The sequence below is a fragment of the Candoia aspera genome, chromosome 1 (genome assembly GCF_035149785.1).
Source record: "Candoia aspera isolate rCanAsp1 chromosome 1, rCanAsp1.hap2, whole genome shotgun sequence".
In the NCBI taxonomy this organism is placed as follows: domain Eukaryota; kingdom Metazoa; phylum Chordata; class Lepidosauria; order Squamata; family Boidae; genus Candoia; species Candoia aspera.
The window spans coordinates 276,036,744-276,055,681 of record NC_086153.1 but is presented as its reverse complement, the minus strand read 5'-3'; the positions used below and the strand labels follow the sequence as shown (position 1 = coordinate 276,055,681).

The following is an 18,938-nucleotide window of genomic DNA, read 5'->3' as shown; positions in this document are numbered from 1 at the left end:
GCTAACACAAATGGTTAACATATCATGAGATACTAGAATTCTGTCAAAGGGAATACAAAATAAAATCAAGAGAACAACTGATGGCAGAGGGACATGACTGTCAATGGTTTTCCTATTTACAGTTACTAGAAAGATTTAAAGTAGACAAAAGAATATATGGCATTGTATATTCTAAGACTGACTTTGAAATGGAATTGTGTACAAACGATGAACATGTGATTGCTAAAATGTATAAACTTTTATTGAAATTTGAACCAGAACAAGTGAAAGAATGTATGTTAAAGTGGGCTAAAATTTTGGTTATAATATACAGATGGAACAATGGGAAATATGCGGTTGAAAGGATTGAAAGTTACACTAGATTATAATCATAAACAGAATTTTTATAAAATGATATATCATTGGTATATGACACCAGAAAAATTATCTAGAATGTATAAATGGTACTTCAAATCTATGTTGGAAATGTGAACAACAAGAACAATCATTTTACCATGCTTGGTAGACGTGCAAAAAAGCCAGAAGACTTTGAGTGCAAATGCATACACCAATTCCGAAGATTTTAAAGATTAATATACAATTGAAGCCAGAACTTTTCCTCTTGGGACTGATGGATAAACAGTTGGAAAAAAGTTACGGAGCTTTTTTTTCATACGGTATATGATAACTGCAGCGAGATTATTGTATACACAAAGAAGGAAAGATTTGGCAATACCTACAATGGAGGAATGGTTGTGAAGATGATAGAACTTGCTAAATTGACCTGTTTGATTAGAGAAAAGACAGTATCTACGTTTATTGCTGGCTGGAAACCCCTTATGGACTTTTTGCATAAAACAGAAAAAAATGAACTTATGATCTATGGTTTTGACAATTAGATAGGGTAGATTATAGAAAGAAGAGAATCATGATGTAACTTTAGAGAAAGAGGTAAATCTACAATTGTACTTATAACTGCTGTAAAGAAGATCAGAAACCACTTCTTTATATCTTTTTTCTTTTCTATTTTTCTCCTACCCTTTTTCTTTCTGCATTTTAGCTTTTTCTTTTATTTCTTCCTTTCTTTTTTCCTTCTTACTTTTAGTTTGTATTAATTTTCACTCTTGTTTTTACAACTTTCAATAAAATTTCATTTTTAAAAAACCTTACATACCACAAGAATCTTGTTTTTTTTAAAAAAGGACTCCCAAAGTTACATGGATGCCACCTTTCCCTCAATCGCTGAGTTTGCTAGTAATGTTAGAAAAGCCTCCTGTTATGCCAACTTTCTGTCACTACAGACAAGCCCACAGTAGGATCTTGACTCATTTATAAGCTGAAGTACACAGTACCGTTGCCATAATGCACTTTGACGTATTTTTCCCTTCCTATCCTGAAAATAAAACTTCATCCAGGCTGTTCATCAATAGAGCTTCTATCCCATTATATGTAGATGAAAACTGTTTATTTTCCTGAAAATATGTCCATTTCTTTCCTCTTTATAAGAGACAAATCTGCCAGGAAAGACAGAACATTAATGGTATAAATTAAAACATAGGATAAAATATACGTAAGTGCACACATAAGCTGAAACGTATATGTGTGTACATCTCAGTGGAAGAGATTAATATGTACCAGCTGAAGGTTTCTTCTTCACTGCAATTTAACAAATAAGTAAAAAAAAATGATGTTTTCATCCAAGTCTTTGCTTTTGGAGAGTGTAAGGAATGATTGATGCATTCATCTCTTCCATGCTGGGTTGATAGCAATAACTACCACAAAAGTTCACAATGATTTCCTTGCTTTGATCAATTTATTTTATCTTGTTCTTTTTTATCTACTGAAATCTTGAATTGTTTCTATAGAAGTTTAACATAATAAGAATAACTATGATTTTTCTTCATGGATGATACTTAATAGGATTAATGCTCACTGCAAACTCTGGTATATCAGTGTTGTTCCAAAAGAATAAATAAAAACTTGATATTTTGAGAAACACATTTCACACGCAGCTTTTTCTCACCCTTGAAATATTAAAATACTTCATCCAAATATTTATTTATTTATTTATTTATGGACACTGATTTGCTCATGGCAAACTAAGAAACAGAGAGAGGAAGAGATACCCAACATAATGATTTCATAAAATCACAATCTAGGAATTCATAAAAGGAAGCATGTATATTTAATAAATGTATGAGTCATATTTCAGATAATAAGCCCTCAAAATGACCTAAATAGAAAATTCATGTTTAAATTACCAAGGCCACCATCCAACAAAAATGTAAGCATGATTAAACTTCAGCGGGTTATGCATACAGCTCTGTGGTGGATGATATGGCCCATAGGTAACACTTAAGTTAAAAAAGGAAAGCAGTCCCAATATTTTCTGTAAGCCACATTTTTGCAAATAGAATGAACTTGCCCTTCCCTTACCCTGTTTCATTCAGATATTACAACATTAAAAAGCAAAACAAAAAATAATAATAATAACGAGAAGAAAAATAGATTGGTTGTATCCTCTGCCATGCTTTGTAATCTATGACAGTTTCCTGTAAGATTGAAACTGATTTTCATACAAGAGGAAACCGTTTTGTAAACAATGGACAAATGGCAGAAACAAGCAGCCGTTGACTTAAAAAGATAGCCAGAAGCGGTCCAGGATAATTCAGGTGAACAGTTTATGGGAAGAAGGCAAATGTGGAAACTGGAAAAGGAACAAAACCATTTTATTTCCAAATCCAGCCCTTTTGCCATTGCCTTGTTCTTTTAGTAGTATAACAGACACTCACTATAGTACCTCCATGTTTTTTCCCACAGAAGTGACAGAAAGGAAGCTGACAATGGAGGAGGAGGAAGCCAAACGTATTGCAGAAATGGGAAAGCCAATACTGGGTGAACATCCAAAACTGGAGGTCATCATTGAAGAGTCCTATGAATTCAAGGTTAGTGCTGTGTACCAAGAGTTTTGGGCAGGAAGTGAGAGAAGGAACAGCGGGAAAGCAACTAAGCAGAAGAACTGGTTAGTAGAGCAGGAGAAAGGAAGGTGACTAAAAGGAAAAAGGGAGGGTGCAAGAAAAGAAGAGGGTTGAAAAGGGACGCTAAGCTAAGGCAAAAGTCCAGGCTGAGTCCTGGGAGGGAAGAGAAGAAGACAGTGAGAAGAATAAATAAAATGAGGTCATGGCAAGGGAAAGATGAAAGTCTGAGCAAATTTGAAATAGAGTAAGAAATGTTTTAAAAAATATAGCTCTACTTTAACAATAAGAGAACTTGATGTCCAGAAGTTCCACAACTGTCTTCTGACCGGTGATGAGTGAAAAGTCCTACATCTAAATATATTCATGAGTTCAAGATACTGTATGTAAAGTGAGAACCAACTGAACCAAATGTATGGTCGTTTTTAGCTAAAAGAATATTGCATTGATATACAGTATGTGAGAAATTAACTGGGAAATGTGCTAAATTTTTCCAGTTGCTAACCCTTACCATCAAATGACTCAGGGGCCAAACTGACATGCCCTTACATCTAGCTGAAACAGGTTTCTAGCTCTCTGAAGGTTGGTTGTCCTGGAAATTGTTTTTAGCAACATGTCCATCTCAATCCAGGTCAAGTCTGCTAAGACTCACAGAACACCGTAAGGAACCTGAGCATGCTAGGTTCCGGCAGTTATCAAAGGGAATTATGAATGGGAAATAATTTATCCATTGACAGGGTACATTGCAGTCTGTGGAACAAACAGAGAAAAGGCCAAGAAAGAAGAATTACATTTACCAAGAAGGGAGAAAGACCTATATGAATTAACCTCTTGGATTTTATACTTATTTATTGCATTTTATATCTGTAATTGTTTTTATAGATGTTAATTGTTATTATTATAGTCTTGATTTTATTGATTTTATTGTAAACCACCCAGAGTCCCCCCTTTTGGGGGAGATGGGCGGTAGCAAAATTTTAATAATTAATAATAAATAAAAATAAAAATAAATAAAAAGCAGAAAGTGCCCTTTTCCTCAATGATGCAACTGTGACTTTGGGCAAATAACTTGTCCTAACATGAGCTTCCCAATCTACTTACAGTTTGATGTTTATATCTTTTGCTTCTTTTATTTCCTCTTTCATAGCCATTGTCTATGGCTTCAGCTAGCTTCTTGAAGCTGATGCTTTCTAAAAGAGTTAAGACTACAATTACAAGAAACCTTGTAAGACTGGTGAGGAAATTCTGGGTCATGTGGTCACAACAGAGTTGGAAGGCACCTGCTTAGGAAAGCTACTTAAAACCTTCAGTCAACCTCCATGTTGACTGAAACATGCTCCAATGGAGGGCCTGTAGTAAAACCAGTATTCTCTGTGTTCCTGTGATTGACAGAGTACAGTGGACAAGCTCATCAAGAAGACAAATTTGGCTTTGGTTGTGGGGACCCATTCATGGAGAGACCAGTTCATGGAAGCCATTACTGTCAGTGCAGGTGAGACAGAGTGAATGCCTTGGACTCAGCCAGGGGAACAATCCCCCAAAGGTAGAGAGGGAACCCTAGCACGGATTGCTACAAGCGTTTTTATGAAGCTCTTGTTCCCACCCAGTAGGCATTATGGACTGTTGAAAGACTTTATCCTTATCTTGCTTGACTTGCATTTTGGTTAGAAATTTTATTCATCCATCCTTTGGATAGTGAATGAATGTATATTAAGTCTGAAAATAAAGTATTTTAGATTAATTACTTGTTTTTAACTAACACAGTTATTTAACAGATACACATAATATAAAAATCATTGCATGGTGAATTTTTCAGGTATTGTAAGTCATGATAATGAGAAAATATGCAGTTTAATAAAAAAAAGTTTTCACTGATTATTAGAAAGAAACTATTTTTTTTAAAAAATCCTGTTACTTTAATTTTCCAGAATCAGAGTAGCTAAAATTAAATTGTTCCCTTAATTCCCAGGGCCAGTAATTAAAATTAATCCCAGACTATTAAAATTGTTATTGACCAATCCATTGGGTTTAATCTTAGGTAAACCAGTTGTTTTTGTTTAATTAATCTAATAAAATCTAACTAGTCAATTTATCTATTCAGTTAAATTAGAATGCTTAATCCTTTGGACAGACTTTGGCAATTCACACATACCACAGAAACTGCCTCCTCAGATCTTAGTGATAAACAGTGCTTTAAAGCCACATCCTTCTATGGCTAGGCACTCTAAGCGCCTCTGTTTTAAGTGAAGTCCATAGTTCGTAAGTAGCCACAGTATCCTGTTGCAAATGTTATTGAGTGCATCTTAGCTGGATACTAGCATTCTTCCTGGGAAAAGAGTTTGTTTCCAACAAGCCTACAGTTTCTGCTGTGTGAGCTTCCCAAAGGCAATGAGAAAAGTGCGAGGGAAATCCCAAGCATTCTGTTTATGAAAGTATTTTCACTATTGGCTGTGGGACTTCCTTGCTTAGGGCAGTTTGTATTTCAACACTTGCCATGTCTCTCTCATTCCTCTTTCTTTCCTTCCCCACTTGAGCATGGCTTAGCCTGCAGCCCGAATCACTCATTCCCCAAAGTAAAAGCCATCACAGTCAACAGGATTTGTTTCCAGAGAAGCTTATATTTTAGATCAGACTACCAATCTTTTGTTCCCACGCCTCTCCCTTACCTTTTCCCAGCTTATATTTTCCTCCTGTTGTGATACACACTTCCTGTAATAATGCATATTATTGAACAAAATTCTCCTCAAGATCACTCCAATCTCCAATCTCAGGATTTTGCCCTCATCCATGGTAGCCAACTGCCAGTGCCTAATATGCCAAGGCACAGTGATGGTCAGGTGGAAAGCACTTCCTGTTTTATGTACTACTCTTACTGCGTTGATACAAAACTTGCCACTAGCAAGGACAGGCTGAAAAGCAGGGTTTCCTACATTTTGTGCCCAATGGGTACATTTGAGATTTTGAGAAAGTATCATGGGCACCATCACAATTCTTTTTTTAAAGCAAAGGGATTAGAAATCAGAGGACCAACAGTTGCCAGCTACTCCACTCTCTTGCTTTCCTTTCTTAAAAAATCCTTTGAATTCATGCATTGCATGAATAATAAATTGCACAGAAGTATCCTGCAGAGACAGAAAGGGAGGAGGGCAGCTGGAGACTAGAACCCTGTTGCTTTCTACCTGACCAAGGTAAGTTTTGTAGAGCCCAAGAACTCCCTCTGAATAGGAAGGCTCGTGAAGCTTTAGCAGGCACTTGGGTAAATGCCTGACATGCTGTGATGTAGGGGTGGGGGGCAAGACATGGCTAATCCCAAGAGTAATCGAAGGAAGCCTTTATTTGAGACAAAACAAATTAGATTTCATTTTCACCCATTTTCTTTCCCAGTGAAATCCAAGAGTTTAGTGCAGGAAACCTCTTGAACAAGGTAATCTATTTCAGTTCCATCTTCCAGATACAACACTGTTAGATGAAATATGTGGCTAACTTTTATTTATTTGATTGATTTATTGATTTATATGGCTGCCCATCTCACTGCAGTAACTCTGGACAGCATGCGAAGTTAAAAACAACAGTGTAAACAATCTAAACCATAATGTCCAAGGTTACAGACAACAAGTCCAGCTGATAAGAAAACAAAATTAACCAGCAGAGCCCCAGTACCTGGGGGAACTGGCTATATCATAAAAACTCTGAGCTTTTTTGATTATTCTACCCATGTCAACTGGCAACTGAATTTGAGCCTGATTCCCAAAGAAAGACTGCATTCAAGGGAGTATGCAAATTCCAGCTGTGAGATCCAAATCAGTAGTAATGTACTGTAGTTACCCAAACATCATCACATTTTTTTCCTTACACACCACACTAGGATTAACACCAGGTGAACAATCAAACAGCACAGTATACCCTAATCAAGGAGATATTAACTCAGGCAATCAACCAAGCACCAAACAACAGCCCAATCAGAGAATTCCCAAGGAGAGAACAACACCCCTACCAACACAAGCAGGGCAAGCCACAGTATATAAACTGAGAGCAAGACCCACTCCCTCTTTGCACTGAAGATGTTGCCTAGTTTGGCAATGAAACGTCTGCAAGAAAACAAGGCTCAGAGAGCACCAAGGACTCCACACCACACCCATCATAGCATACATACACAAACATGTTGGAATGAAGGTAGATTGGGATCACCTAGTACATTTTTGGTCATCGTAAATAGATTGTTATGGATTGATTCCTGATTGTTTAACATTGGTAAACAATGATAGTGGCCATCTATTACTGAAATAAAGTTGGAGGAAGATTAACTAAGAGGAATGTTTGTGGGGGAAAAACTGTTTTGAGATTCAGAGCAGATCCTTGGATTCGAGAGTTCTTTAATCCCAGGCTATTGTATCAAGGGCTGCAACTGGGCAGGGGGGGGTAAGCGGGGCATGTGCTCTGGACACCGCTCTGGGGGGGTGCCAAAATGAGCACTGGGGGGGCACCAAAATGGGCATGGGATCCATGTTTGCCCCAGGTAACACAGACCCTAGTTGCAGCCCTGATTGTGTCAAGCTCCAGTTAAGCATCTTAAGGTACCAGTAAAATACAAGGAAGAGCTGGTCCCTTTCTGATTTTTATTGTACTGTGAGAGAGAAATCCATCTTCTGACTTTGGGCACTGAGAAGCATGAACCTTTCTGTCTTGTATCTAGCACCAAATACTGAAGTTCAAATATCGTATTGTATGGGAAATAATTTCTTTGAATAACCTGAGTTCAAACACTTGCTTCTTCTGAGAAAAGATGAAAAAGATTGCCTGCCTTCAATCTTTCCACAAAGCTGTCACTGTTGCTATGGTAATAAATGTGGTCATCCTCTGGGTGCTCATATAAGAACAAAGTTAAGAACATTAAGTGTTGCTTCCTTTGTGTTACCCACTTTCAAGCATTACGTTGTCATTACAAGAAGTGAGGAATCCCAGTGCAGTCTCCAACTGTTCATCCCTGCTAATTCTCCAAAAACTCATGAAATCAGAAGGAATGAAGGTGCAGTTTTAACAGTGCTGTGCTTTTTCAACCACCTATGAAAGTTTCTGACTAGAAAAAAGACTTTTTCCATGGTCAGCTTTGAGAAGATTGAATTTTCTGACTCTTCCTCAATATGCTGACCTATATATGCTACACCACTATTTTGGATTTTATAGAGGTCATCTATAACTGAATACACAGCCTGTCAGGAAGCATAGAGATATGCAAAGATAAGCTCCTCGTATACCTTTTGAGAGGTAAGAAGAGCAAGGTAGGGGTTGAATGCTGCAGGCAAAAAGAAAAAAAACAATTACCACCAAGAGGCCTCTAAAGGCTTCATATCCATAGGAGGAGGGGGAACTGTGGGTGATCCAGAAAACAGTGCAATTTCAGGAAGAAGATAGGTGGCAGGATCAAGAAGCAGAGGCTCAGAGAAAACAGCCAGTAAGCAATGTTCATATATGAAGGAAGATTGGGAACGAGGAGGCCAAAGCAGGACAAACTTCTAGATCAAAGACCAGTGTGGCACTAGACCAGTGTTTCTCAACCTTGGCAACTTTAAGACGTGTGGACTTCAGCTCCCAGAATTCCCAGCCAGCATGGCTGGCTGGGGAATTCTGGGAGTTGAAGTCTACACGTCTTAAAGTTGCCACGGTTGAAAAACACTGCACTAGGCAGTGGTTTCCTAATTTGTTGCCTTCTAGGTATATTAAGATGACAACTCCAGCCATATTACATCCTAAGTATCTCTAGAGGGCAGCAAGTTGGGGAAGGCTATGCTAGACATTCCCAATAGCTGCATGGAACACACGCTGAACCCTCTTAGGATCTATCCAGCAACCTGAAGATCAGGGAATAAGAAGCAGTTCTAGTGGGTGGCCTTATTTACCCATTAATCTGGAATGTTTCCTTTTTGGTGAGATGATGGTTCTAAATACAGAAATGGCTATGGACCATATGGGTCAGGCAAGAAAGTTACTCTTCTGTTGAACCTATTTAGTCATCTAAATGGCTGTTTCCATACAGAGCCTTTTCAAGGGACAGATCAGTAATAGATGCTGCTAGTCTAGCAGGTTCAAGCATGGATATAAACAATGAAGAAATCTAGAAAATGATATTCCCTACGTATGTCCTAATCATCTGATGTGCAAATTTGAAAGTGAGGTGCAGTGAGAAATGAATAAATAGACTCGGCAGTACCTCCAGGAGCAGCCCAATAAAGCAGTGATGGTGTGACTTTCTAACTGGCTATTGCTTCAATATTTTTAGGCTTGGATAGTTGGGGTTTTGCACAGCATCTGCTGATCTGAGGCTCTCCATTTTGTCTTTCCCACAGCAGGTGATGAGGATGAGGATGAGACTGGTGAGGAGCGCCTGCCCTCCTGTTTTGATTATGTCATGCATTTCCTGACTGTCTTCTGGAAAGTGCTCTTTGCCTGTGTGCCCCCAACAGAGTATTGCAGTGGCTGGGCCTGCTTCATTGTGTCCATCCTGATCATTGGTATGCTCACCGCCATCATTGGTGATCTGGCCTCCCACTTTGGCTGTACAATTGGCCTCAAGGATTCTGTGACTGCCGTGGTCTTGGTGGCCTTTGGCACTTCAGTCCCAGGTGAGGAGGCTTCTTTGAGATGGCCAAGTTGGCACCATGGGGCTTCTTACTACCCCATCACTAGCAGAGCTTGCAAACATTAAATTACGATCCAGAGCCATATGCAGCTTCCTAGAAATGTCCCCCAAATATAACACCCAGAGAGATTCCAGACTTAGACAAAGTGAAGAAGCAGTGCCATCGGAACGCCAGTTACAGAATGTTCATAAGGAGAAGCAGGGAGAGGAAATTATGTTTGCCCTATTTAACTCCTTGGAGGAATGTCAAGTAAGAAAAATAGTGAAGAAATATTGTGCAACACCCATCAGCTTGCTTGGAATTTATGATGTATTACGCCTTCCAAACATATGTACATATAAATAAAAAACAATGTCAGCGAATGATAAAGTGCCTCATACTTTAGCAAAATAGTGTATGTAAAGAGACTCTCAAGAAGTCTGTTACAAATATTCTAACTGGGCTTCTTAACAATGGAACTGTTAGAAATGATCCTTTAAAATATTTCTTATAGGATTAGTTTGTGGAGTAGGGAATATTTCAGATTAGTATTTTCCCTCTTTGCAACAAAACTAATGGCCTTGGTTGTGCATATTAGTACCAAATGAGCCTAGTTTTAAATAAATCACTTCTACCAAGCAGTTTTCCAATTATTCTCATTTTTAATGCTAAAAGATACTTTCAGAAAAAGTATAACATGTGGGTAAAACGCAGCTATCATTTAACAATCCCAGTTACTAGTAAGGCTAAATATTACATGTAGTTGCACATAGTCAAGAGAGCCAAAAGCCATGGGACACAATTGAGAAACATTTAGTGCTTTGGTCCTTTGCACAACTGAATAAAAATAAATAGGGTTGCACATGCTGTCAAATACTGTTCCTAAGCACCATCTGTGGTCCCGCTTGCCATATTGTTGATTTTGACACACACACACACACACCAGTTGGGAAGGAAAGGATTAAGGGATCCTTGATTCACAAAGAACTTTAAAAACAAGAGCTATACCAGACAACCTGTTATCTTAAAGGGAATTCATGAAGTTTATTTGCCATGTGGATGAAAAAATATGATACAGTTCCTTTCATTCATGTGGATGAAAAATATATGAATACAGTATAAGCAAACTGATAAGCTGGTAATTTGACAGCTACTGTCTTCATTACAATCTGCAAAATAGGGTAAGGCACCTCCCACAACTGGTGCCCTCTAACTGTATTGAGATTACTGCTCACTGGGTATTCAGGAAGTTGTAGCCCCACCATATCTGGAGCACACCAGGTTGGGAAAGGCTGAGTTAAGGCCTTGTTCTCTTCATGAGATATCACTGGTGGGACTGATTAAACTAAGTGCTCTTCAGCACATTTCTACCATCATGTGAGCTGTCATCAGGGCACACCGATTCACTATCTTAATGTTGTTGGCCCTTTCTTTTTCAGCCCTAAAAAGTATCTCCATCTTCTTCCTGCCAGGGCCGAGTTTGCCTTCTTAGTTTTGAGAATACTGCTTGAACTGCTACTCATGCATTTGTTTTTTCTCCCTTCCAGACACTTTTGCTAGCAAAGCAGCTGCTGTTCAAGATATTCATGCAGATGCTTCCATTGGCAATGTCACAGGCAGCAATGCAGTCAACGTCTTCTTGGGCATTGGACTGGCATGGTCAGTAGCCGCCATCTACTGGGCTTCTCAAGGAGAGGAGTTCCATGTGTCAGCAGGCACTCTTGCCTTCTCCGTAACACTATTCACCATTTTTGCTTTTGTCTGCATCAGTGTGCTATTGTACCGAAGACGGCCTCATCTTGGAGGAGAACTAGGAGGCCCCAAAGGGTGCAGACTTGCCACAACTTTGCTTTTTGTGAGTCTGTGGCTACTGTACATTTTATTTGCTACCCTGGAGGCCTATTGCTACATCAAGGGGTTCTAAATCAAGCCAGAAGGGAGGCCTTCCCCTCCTTTGATACCTCACGGAACACCAGTCCTAAGGGTGTTTTCTGACCAGGAGTGACAGCTCGCTATCAATTTTCCAGAACTGCCCAGGCAAAAGAGTGACTGGGCTTCAAGAAGGGCAAAACTATCATTATAAAAAGTAAAAACAAGCATTAAAATAAAGCCAACAACATCAATCATTCAGTCAAATCAGAAACATCAGTTCTTAAAGTACCCATTTGTTGAATTCTGCTGTAAGACTCCACAATGTTCATTCCTCCACTTTACAAAATGTCATGTATTCAGATGACAATCTTATAAAGCATTTGGGTGGGGTTTTTTAATTTGGGGATGGTGAATCTTACCTGATCTATTTCCTTTTTTTAACACAAAGAAAGAGGCTGAAAAAAATTACATGCTCAACCTTCATGCCACCATCAGAGCTGGAACTGAAAATGCTCTATATTTTTTACTCTATATAAACATTTAATTAGCATTTTTTCCACTTTGTTTTAGAGTTATAGTGCTATTGTATTTTAAATGCAAACATAACATATAGACATGACACAAACACATACAGACACACAGACAAAAACTACTTTTGAAAGCTGGAGCATGTAGCAAGTATGCAAATACATCTCCCTGGGCTACCAAAAAAAAAGAAGAACAAGGAAAACAAGCTGTAACAATATTATATGTAATGTGTATATTTTGGATATGGCAAATCTCTTTGTGTAATTAACAGAAAGCTTTTAGCACTGCAGAATTAATATATATATATATATAGTTATTTATACACGGTAAATAAACCAATGCAAAGGAAAAAACTGCAGTGTGAAAAATACAAGCAAGAGAAAACCAGCACAAGTTTATTACTATTGCTATCGTCGTCGTCATCATCATCTACTTGTTCCATATATGGAAAAAGATTCTTTTTTTAAGTAGAGAATAATTTATGTAAATATAGTTCTCACACTTTTTGAGTGTTAAAATAGCATTCAAAATCGTTCAAGAATTATATTGTTTTGCATTGACTGATCTTAACAACACTAAAGAAAGTGAAAAGAAATTATGGCAGTATCTCCATAGCTTTGTCAGATTGGATAATGGAATCCCTTTTTTAACATCAGGTTGTTAAAAAAAATAGCTGAGTTCAAATCTCATACTAAATAATAGGTTGGTGTTAACTCGAGTAAATCTCATATTCATGCATACACAACACACCCCTCCCTTTTCTTCCTCCAGTGTGACTGCAAAGGGGAGATTGGAAAACTTCTAGTATCAGTTAACTGTGGTTGGTCATAACATCAAAACTGGGACAAACAAACATTTAGTTTAACTATGGCTGTCCAAAGAAGCTCACTTAAATTTGATCTGCATTTATGATTTGTTCAGGTGACAAGAATAGGGAAGGGTGAGGCACATAACATAATTATATTTTAATAGGTAAGGAGTGAAGATTTCTGATTGTGGTTGCCCATTATCAACATTAGCCAACAATGAAACTAAAGCATGAAACATCTGCAGGGCATTATGGCTAATCTACATTTGGTCATTGCTTAGTGTTCCGTGTGAACCCTTTTACAGAGAACAGTCTTTCAGGTGATGCTACAATAGAGTCATTGTATTTTCTTGTAAAAATGATAATCAATCTTGAGGGTTTGCAGAGGGGCCTCCATTTTTTTCCTAAAGAAAACACTGATAATATTTTTCCAGATAACATGATGCAGCCCATTTTGCTTGCACTGCAAGTGTCTTCTTGTTTCTTCTATGTCCTTGCTTCTTGGCCTCCACGAGACTGAAATGTTATGATCGTAATTGCCACCATTCATCATATGTACAACTTTCTGGGAAAGCACCTTTTGATTTCTTTCCAGTGTGTGTGTGCATGCGTGTGTATCTCTCTCTCTCTCTCTCTCTCTCTCAACAGCTGCAAACTTAAATGTAGGGTTGATACTAAAAGTTATATCTATCTCTGCACTCTCTCACATGTTTATGCATACAGACACACATTTCTTAAATGTAAGGAACAAGGGTGGAGCTAGGCTTTTTTTCCCCTTAAGAAAAATAGTTCTTTTTCTGTCCAGAAATACAAGGGTGGTAAAGGAATGTTTTCTTAAATTTAGAATTCATTGGCAAGTGAACAAGAAAAGTGCAGTGTCTTTATTTTGTATCTTTTTATAAGCTTTCTCAAAAGCAGAAAAGAAGTCTGTGAGCATTTGGGACTGAGCCTATTTATGAACAGTGGCCCAAAAGAATGCATTCCTGAGCATGGAAATAGATGCAAAATTATTTCAAAGAGTTATGACAGTGAATGAAAAAGAAGTATTTTTTTCACTATAAAACCAGAGTTTTCATACCAGCCATACTCCATTTTATCGTCTTATCCCATATATACAGGTATACTTAATTCTCTCAACTCTGTCTGTATTTATATCAACCAAGTTGGGGAAAGACCTAGGAAATCCCCCAAGAAATTGCTAAAAAAATGATTAGATCTATTCCTGCCAGGCATTAGATTTGCACAAGGTAGGAGTCTTCTCAATGGTTATGTGAGTGAAATGAAGGATACACCTACAGGAAAAGTCACCGAAACATGATGTCCCACTCTGGGGTCCTTGAAAGATGCAGAACAGCAGAGACGTGTGCCCAGTGGCATAACCAGGATTCCCTTTTGGATGGAATTACTTTGTGCCCAATGCAGGCATTCTGATCTCCAAGCCAAGCATTTTTTGCAGCAAAAATGCTTTCCCCATCTTTCATTTGCTTGTTGCAATCTATTTTAATGTTACCTGCTTGAATTCTTCAGGATAGGGAGGGAGCGAAGCTGAAGTCTATTTTAATAAATCTCTTGGTTCCTGCTGCACAGAAAGTCCTGTACAAACCCTTGACTTTATAAATTATGAGCTCTTCTGGATATAAAAAGAAGAAGAAAGATTGATATAACTTTTTAAAAGATCAGAATTTTGGAGAGTCACCATAGTAAGCTAGAATCAGTGTGATTTAGTGATATGTTGTCACAGCATACCTTGGTACTAATGACTTTTTCACCAGAAAAAACAAGTTCTCTGAACTGCTGTCCTTTTGATTTTCCATCTGTGCCCTTGGGTTTTATGTGTCACATCTGTGTGGTACCTTTCCCCACAGAAGCCCAGGACAGTGCAAATGAAGCCTTGTTTTATCCTTACAATGACCTTGCAAGGGAGAGTTAGCCTGAACTGCAAAAGCATTGCATTTGGGCTTGCAGTTAATGTTCATGAAACTTCACAGGTCATTTGTTCAGTGCAGTGGATGTTGTTGTCTCACCTGCCTCATCTAGGAAGTTTCAGCTCACAGCTGTCAGTTATGCGCTCCATACAGGCAATGGCCTGTCTATTGATTTAGTTAAATAGTGTCTTTGGCCTTCACGGTTATCAGGTGAGTTTTACCTGATTCAGCCTAGCTCCCCCATCCTGGTTGATAAATGGCCTTGGGTGCAATAAAGCCTGTTAACCTGTCTGCTTGTGTGGTTTCAACCACATTCCCATCTGCTTCTTCATTATGACCACCTTGTTGGGGAGAGTTGGGGGGATGCACTATCATCATGTCATGGTTACTTGCCATGTACATGTACTGGGAAGACCTGTTTGAGGCTTACTTTCTCCATGAAGTGTCTCCTCATTTTATTTTTATCTCATTAAATGCAAGAGAAGCTGAAATTTTGTGCTGTCTTTTTTTCCCTGTGAAGGAGATTTCCATTCCTTTCCAAACTTGTCCAGGCAACTTTTTACAGTCTTTGAAAATTCTATTTTATCAATTTTATTTATCCTTACTTATTTTGCAGCAAGAGAAACCACAGAAATTAAAAAAGGGAAATCACTATGTAAAGTAATATCTTGAAGCCTAAATTATTAAAAAAAGAAAAGTTTGCAAAGACAGTTCAAAGCTTACTAAACCCCAAGATTATTAAAACTTTCAGCCAAACAGCCATTTCTTTATATAATACATAAACTAGTGCAGTCTTGGGGTTAACAAATCTTTGTTGGCCAAGTCTTGTGCAAGAGTCAATGTGAGATGCCTTTAGTAAAAAGGTAAAGGTTTCCCTTGACATTAAGTCCAGTCGTGTCCGACTCCAGGGGGCGGTGCTCATCTCCGTTTCAAAGCCGAAGAGCCGGCGTTTGTCCGTAGACACTTCCGTGGTCATGTGGCTGGCATGACTAAATGGAACACCGTTACCTGCCCCCCGAAGCGGTACCTATTAATCTACTCACATTTGCATGTTTTCGAACTGCTAGGTTAGCAGGAGACAAAAAACATGGGAATTATGATCCAGTACAACTGATAGGCATCTGGTCTGAAACGTTTGTGTATCCCAGTCGCCCACCCTGGCTGGGTGAAGAGAGTCTGATAACCATGTCCTACTTGGGCCCTGAGCCAAGAAAGAAATCATCATTCAAATAGTCAGAAATTAGGCCTCAAGACAAAAAGAAGCTGCTTATGCCTTCTCCTCAGTTTTAAAATATATGTCCATCAGATCAAAAGCTATGTTCATTGTTTTGCTCAACCCAACCTATATGAGTCTATGAATTAATTCTATGACCCTTTCTATTGGTTGAATAATCTAGTTTCTCTTGGAGGCTCCTGCCAACCAAAGAAGACAACCATTTTTCTTTATTTTTGCTTTTCCCTGCACATTACTTAAAAATGTCCTGGTTTTCTAGAAGAATGGAAGCAGCATCAGTGAGACTCATTTCTCCTTCTTAATGCCAGTAGAAACATCACCTGAGTAGCAGTCCAAGTAAGGGAACAAAAGGTCCAGTTCCAAGTTTATATTTGCCACACTGAAATGGAAGGCCCGTTGGAAAAAGTAGCTAGGTTGGTAGGTGTTACATGCTTTATTTGATGGTTGTGTTTTTAGTTTTATGCTTTTGTTGGAATTGTTTGTTTTTATGACTTTTCATCTTTTATGTTTATGGTTGTAAGCCAGTAAGAGTGTATGACTGGAGAGGCATATGAATTGTATGAAATAAATGAATGAACTAGCTGTAGCAAGTGAAGACGATATTTGCTTTATGACCACTAGGAGATGCTCTGGCCCTTAAGTTACATTTATATTCTAAGTGTTTGTTTTTGTCAAAGAAATGATCCTCAAAATCATGGATGTGCCTAAATACTCTGCAGTTTCCAGGACAACTGGCAATTAAAGTACAGCACTCTTCCAGCCAGAAGGGATCAAATACAAAAACAGATCTGATCTACATTTATATGTTCTTATAATGGCCAGTCAGTAGAGATGCCCACAAGAAGGAAGGAATGCAATAGCCAGATTCCCTGTAGCTTGTGTTGAGGTCACTTTATTGGACCAAGAGAGTTTCTCCAAACTCTCCTCATCAGAAAGTTCTCCCTGAAGGGAGGCAAGGAATGTGACTTTGTGGCCAACTTGTAAATCCAACGGCTGCTTTCCTTCAGCAACCCTTCAAATCTGCAAGGTTGTGGCTGCTCCCTACTTTCAGCAGTACTATCCCAAGGCAACATATAGCTTTAACTGATGTATGCTATATGCTGCAATTTTGTTTTTAAAAATTAAGCAAAACAGAATGGATAAATTAATAAGCCAGGAAATCATTTTAAATGACTATTAGACATCAGGGGAAGGAAGGATCGTGAGGAAGTACAGCCACTCAAACCCCAAGTTTCTTGATTTTCTTCAGCTCTTCTCTTCCAACTTCCCTTTCTGTTTAGGTAGGCTCTACTAGGCAACTGCTCTTATTAAGTCCAGGGAGAAACTTGGGAATTTCAAAGAAAGAACTGCAATCTGTAACTGCTACTTTCAGGGTTTTTTTTTTTAAATCTGTCTGAAATCCTTGAGGGATTGAACATTGGACACTGAAATGTTCAGTCTGAACACTGAAATTCTTCAAGAGAGAAGGTCACTTTCCCTCCATTATGTTTCATTAGAAGTTAGTTAAGAAAGCAAGAACAAAATATATGCATTGGTATACATTTGGTAATGGCATGCATACTATTTTCCTCATACAGACAGAAGAATGTACACCCACCCAGTATATCCTACCAGTTTCTACATCTTCACCTAGTTGATCAAAACCTGAGACCCTCCAAATGTTGCTGAGCAACTCCCTGATTATTAATCCAGATGGCTGGAGCCACAGGTTTCCTGACTTAAATTAATATTTCATTTGAACCTCAACAGCATGGATGCACAACCATTTTCAGGTCAAAGGCTCCACGTGGTGGTGTCAAGAGCCCCACTACCAAAAATTGAGTCTAAGGGAAAGGCTAGGGCTAAACAGGGGTATCTGCAGGGAGAGGGGGTTGGTTAAAAGGTATCAAGATGGCAGCTACAAGTTCACACTTGAAGGCTGTCCTTTTTTATCTGTGTTGCAAGGGTGACTCATGTAAAAGAGGGTGAATCTTCAATTGCATGGAATGGCCACCATCTTGACTTTTTTGACCCCCCTGGATGCTTCTGGGCCTAATCTGATTTAACTAAATTAAATTCAATACACCAAATTTGATTACTTCCAAAATACCTTTTTAATGTTTCCTTTGGCTCACATTAGAAATGATTTTTCAACTGCAATGTCGTGGGCCACACGTGGCTTCAGGGCAGCAAGTTGTCTGTATGTCCTTATACATTGTCTATACTTTATCTAAGTCCTATACGAAAGAACTTCAGTGATTTTCTCAAGGCGACAGGAGAACTTGTCTCAGATGTGCAAGGCATTCTGAGATCAGTCCTTTGGCTGAATTGCTACAAAAGAAGAAAGCCTTCTGCTAGAGGAGGCTGTGAGGTTTGGGCATTTGGGCCTTATGAAAAACAAGGGACAAGAGCCAGTTTGATATACTGAACTAGAAACTGGAAGCCATGAATTCTAGTCCTCCCTTAGGCAGGAAGCTGGGTGGAGGACCTGGAGCCCAACCCACTCTACAGGGTTGTTGTGATAGGAGGAAAGAGCATTATGTATGCTGTCTGTGTTGCCTTGAGTTAGACAAACTGAAGATGGTGGACTCTCCCTCATTGGATGACCTGACATGGATACTGTGGCAATTCCTACACCGGGCAAATGGGGTGGGGGGGGTTGATCTAGATCAGGAGTCCCAAACTCTTGAGTTCATCAACCCCTTCAAGTTTCAGATTGTTCATCAACCCCCAAATACTTATTATATGAAAATAATTTAATAAATACTACTGTAATAGTACTACAAATAATAACAACAGCAGCAGCAACAATAATGGATGGTCGCATCAACCCTTGGGGGTTGATATTGACCACTTTGGAGAACCTTGAACGAGATGATTGCTAAGGCAGCCTGAAGCCCTCGCCTTCCGTGACTCTATAAAATACAAGCACCGATTTTCTGCTCTCGTAGCAGCATGAAGACAGGCTCAGTTTGAGGCAGGTTCCCCTTTCTCTTGTTAATTCTCTCCCAGCATGATTCT

At 38.8% G+C, this 18,938-nt stretch overlaps 1 protein-coding gene across 1 annotated transcript in view; it reads left to right on the top strand.

The window, feature by feature from the left end:
* Positions 1-11,698, top strand: part of SLC8A3 (solute carrier family 8 member A3) — a 148,324-nt gene extending 136,626 nt beyond the window's left edge. The window contains exons 4-7 of the mRNA XM_063289831.1: positions 2,800-2,924; positions 4,347-4,446; positions 9,299-9,574; positions 11,119-11,698. Of these exons, the coding sequence (XP_063145901.1) occupies positions 2,800-2,924; positions 4,347-4,446; positions 9,299-9,574; positions 11,119-11,495 (878 nt within the window). The 3' untranslated portion in view covers positions 11,496-11,698. The remainder of the gene's footprint in view (positions 1-2,799; positions 2,925-4,346; positions 4,447-9,298; positions 9,575-11,118) is intronic.
* The last annotated feature ends 7,240 nt before the right edge of the window (positions 11,699-18,938 follow it).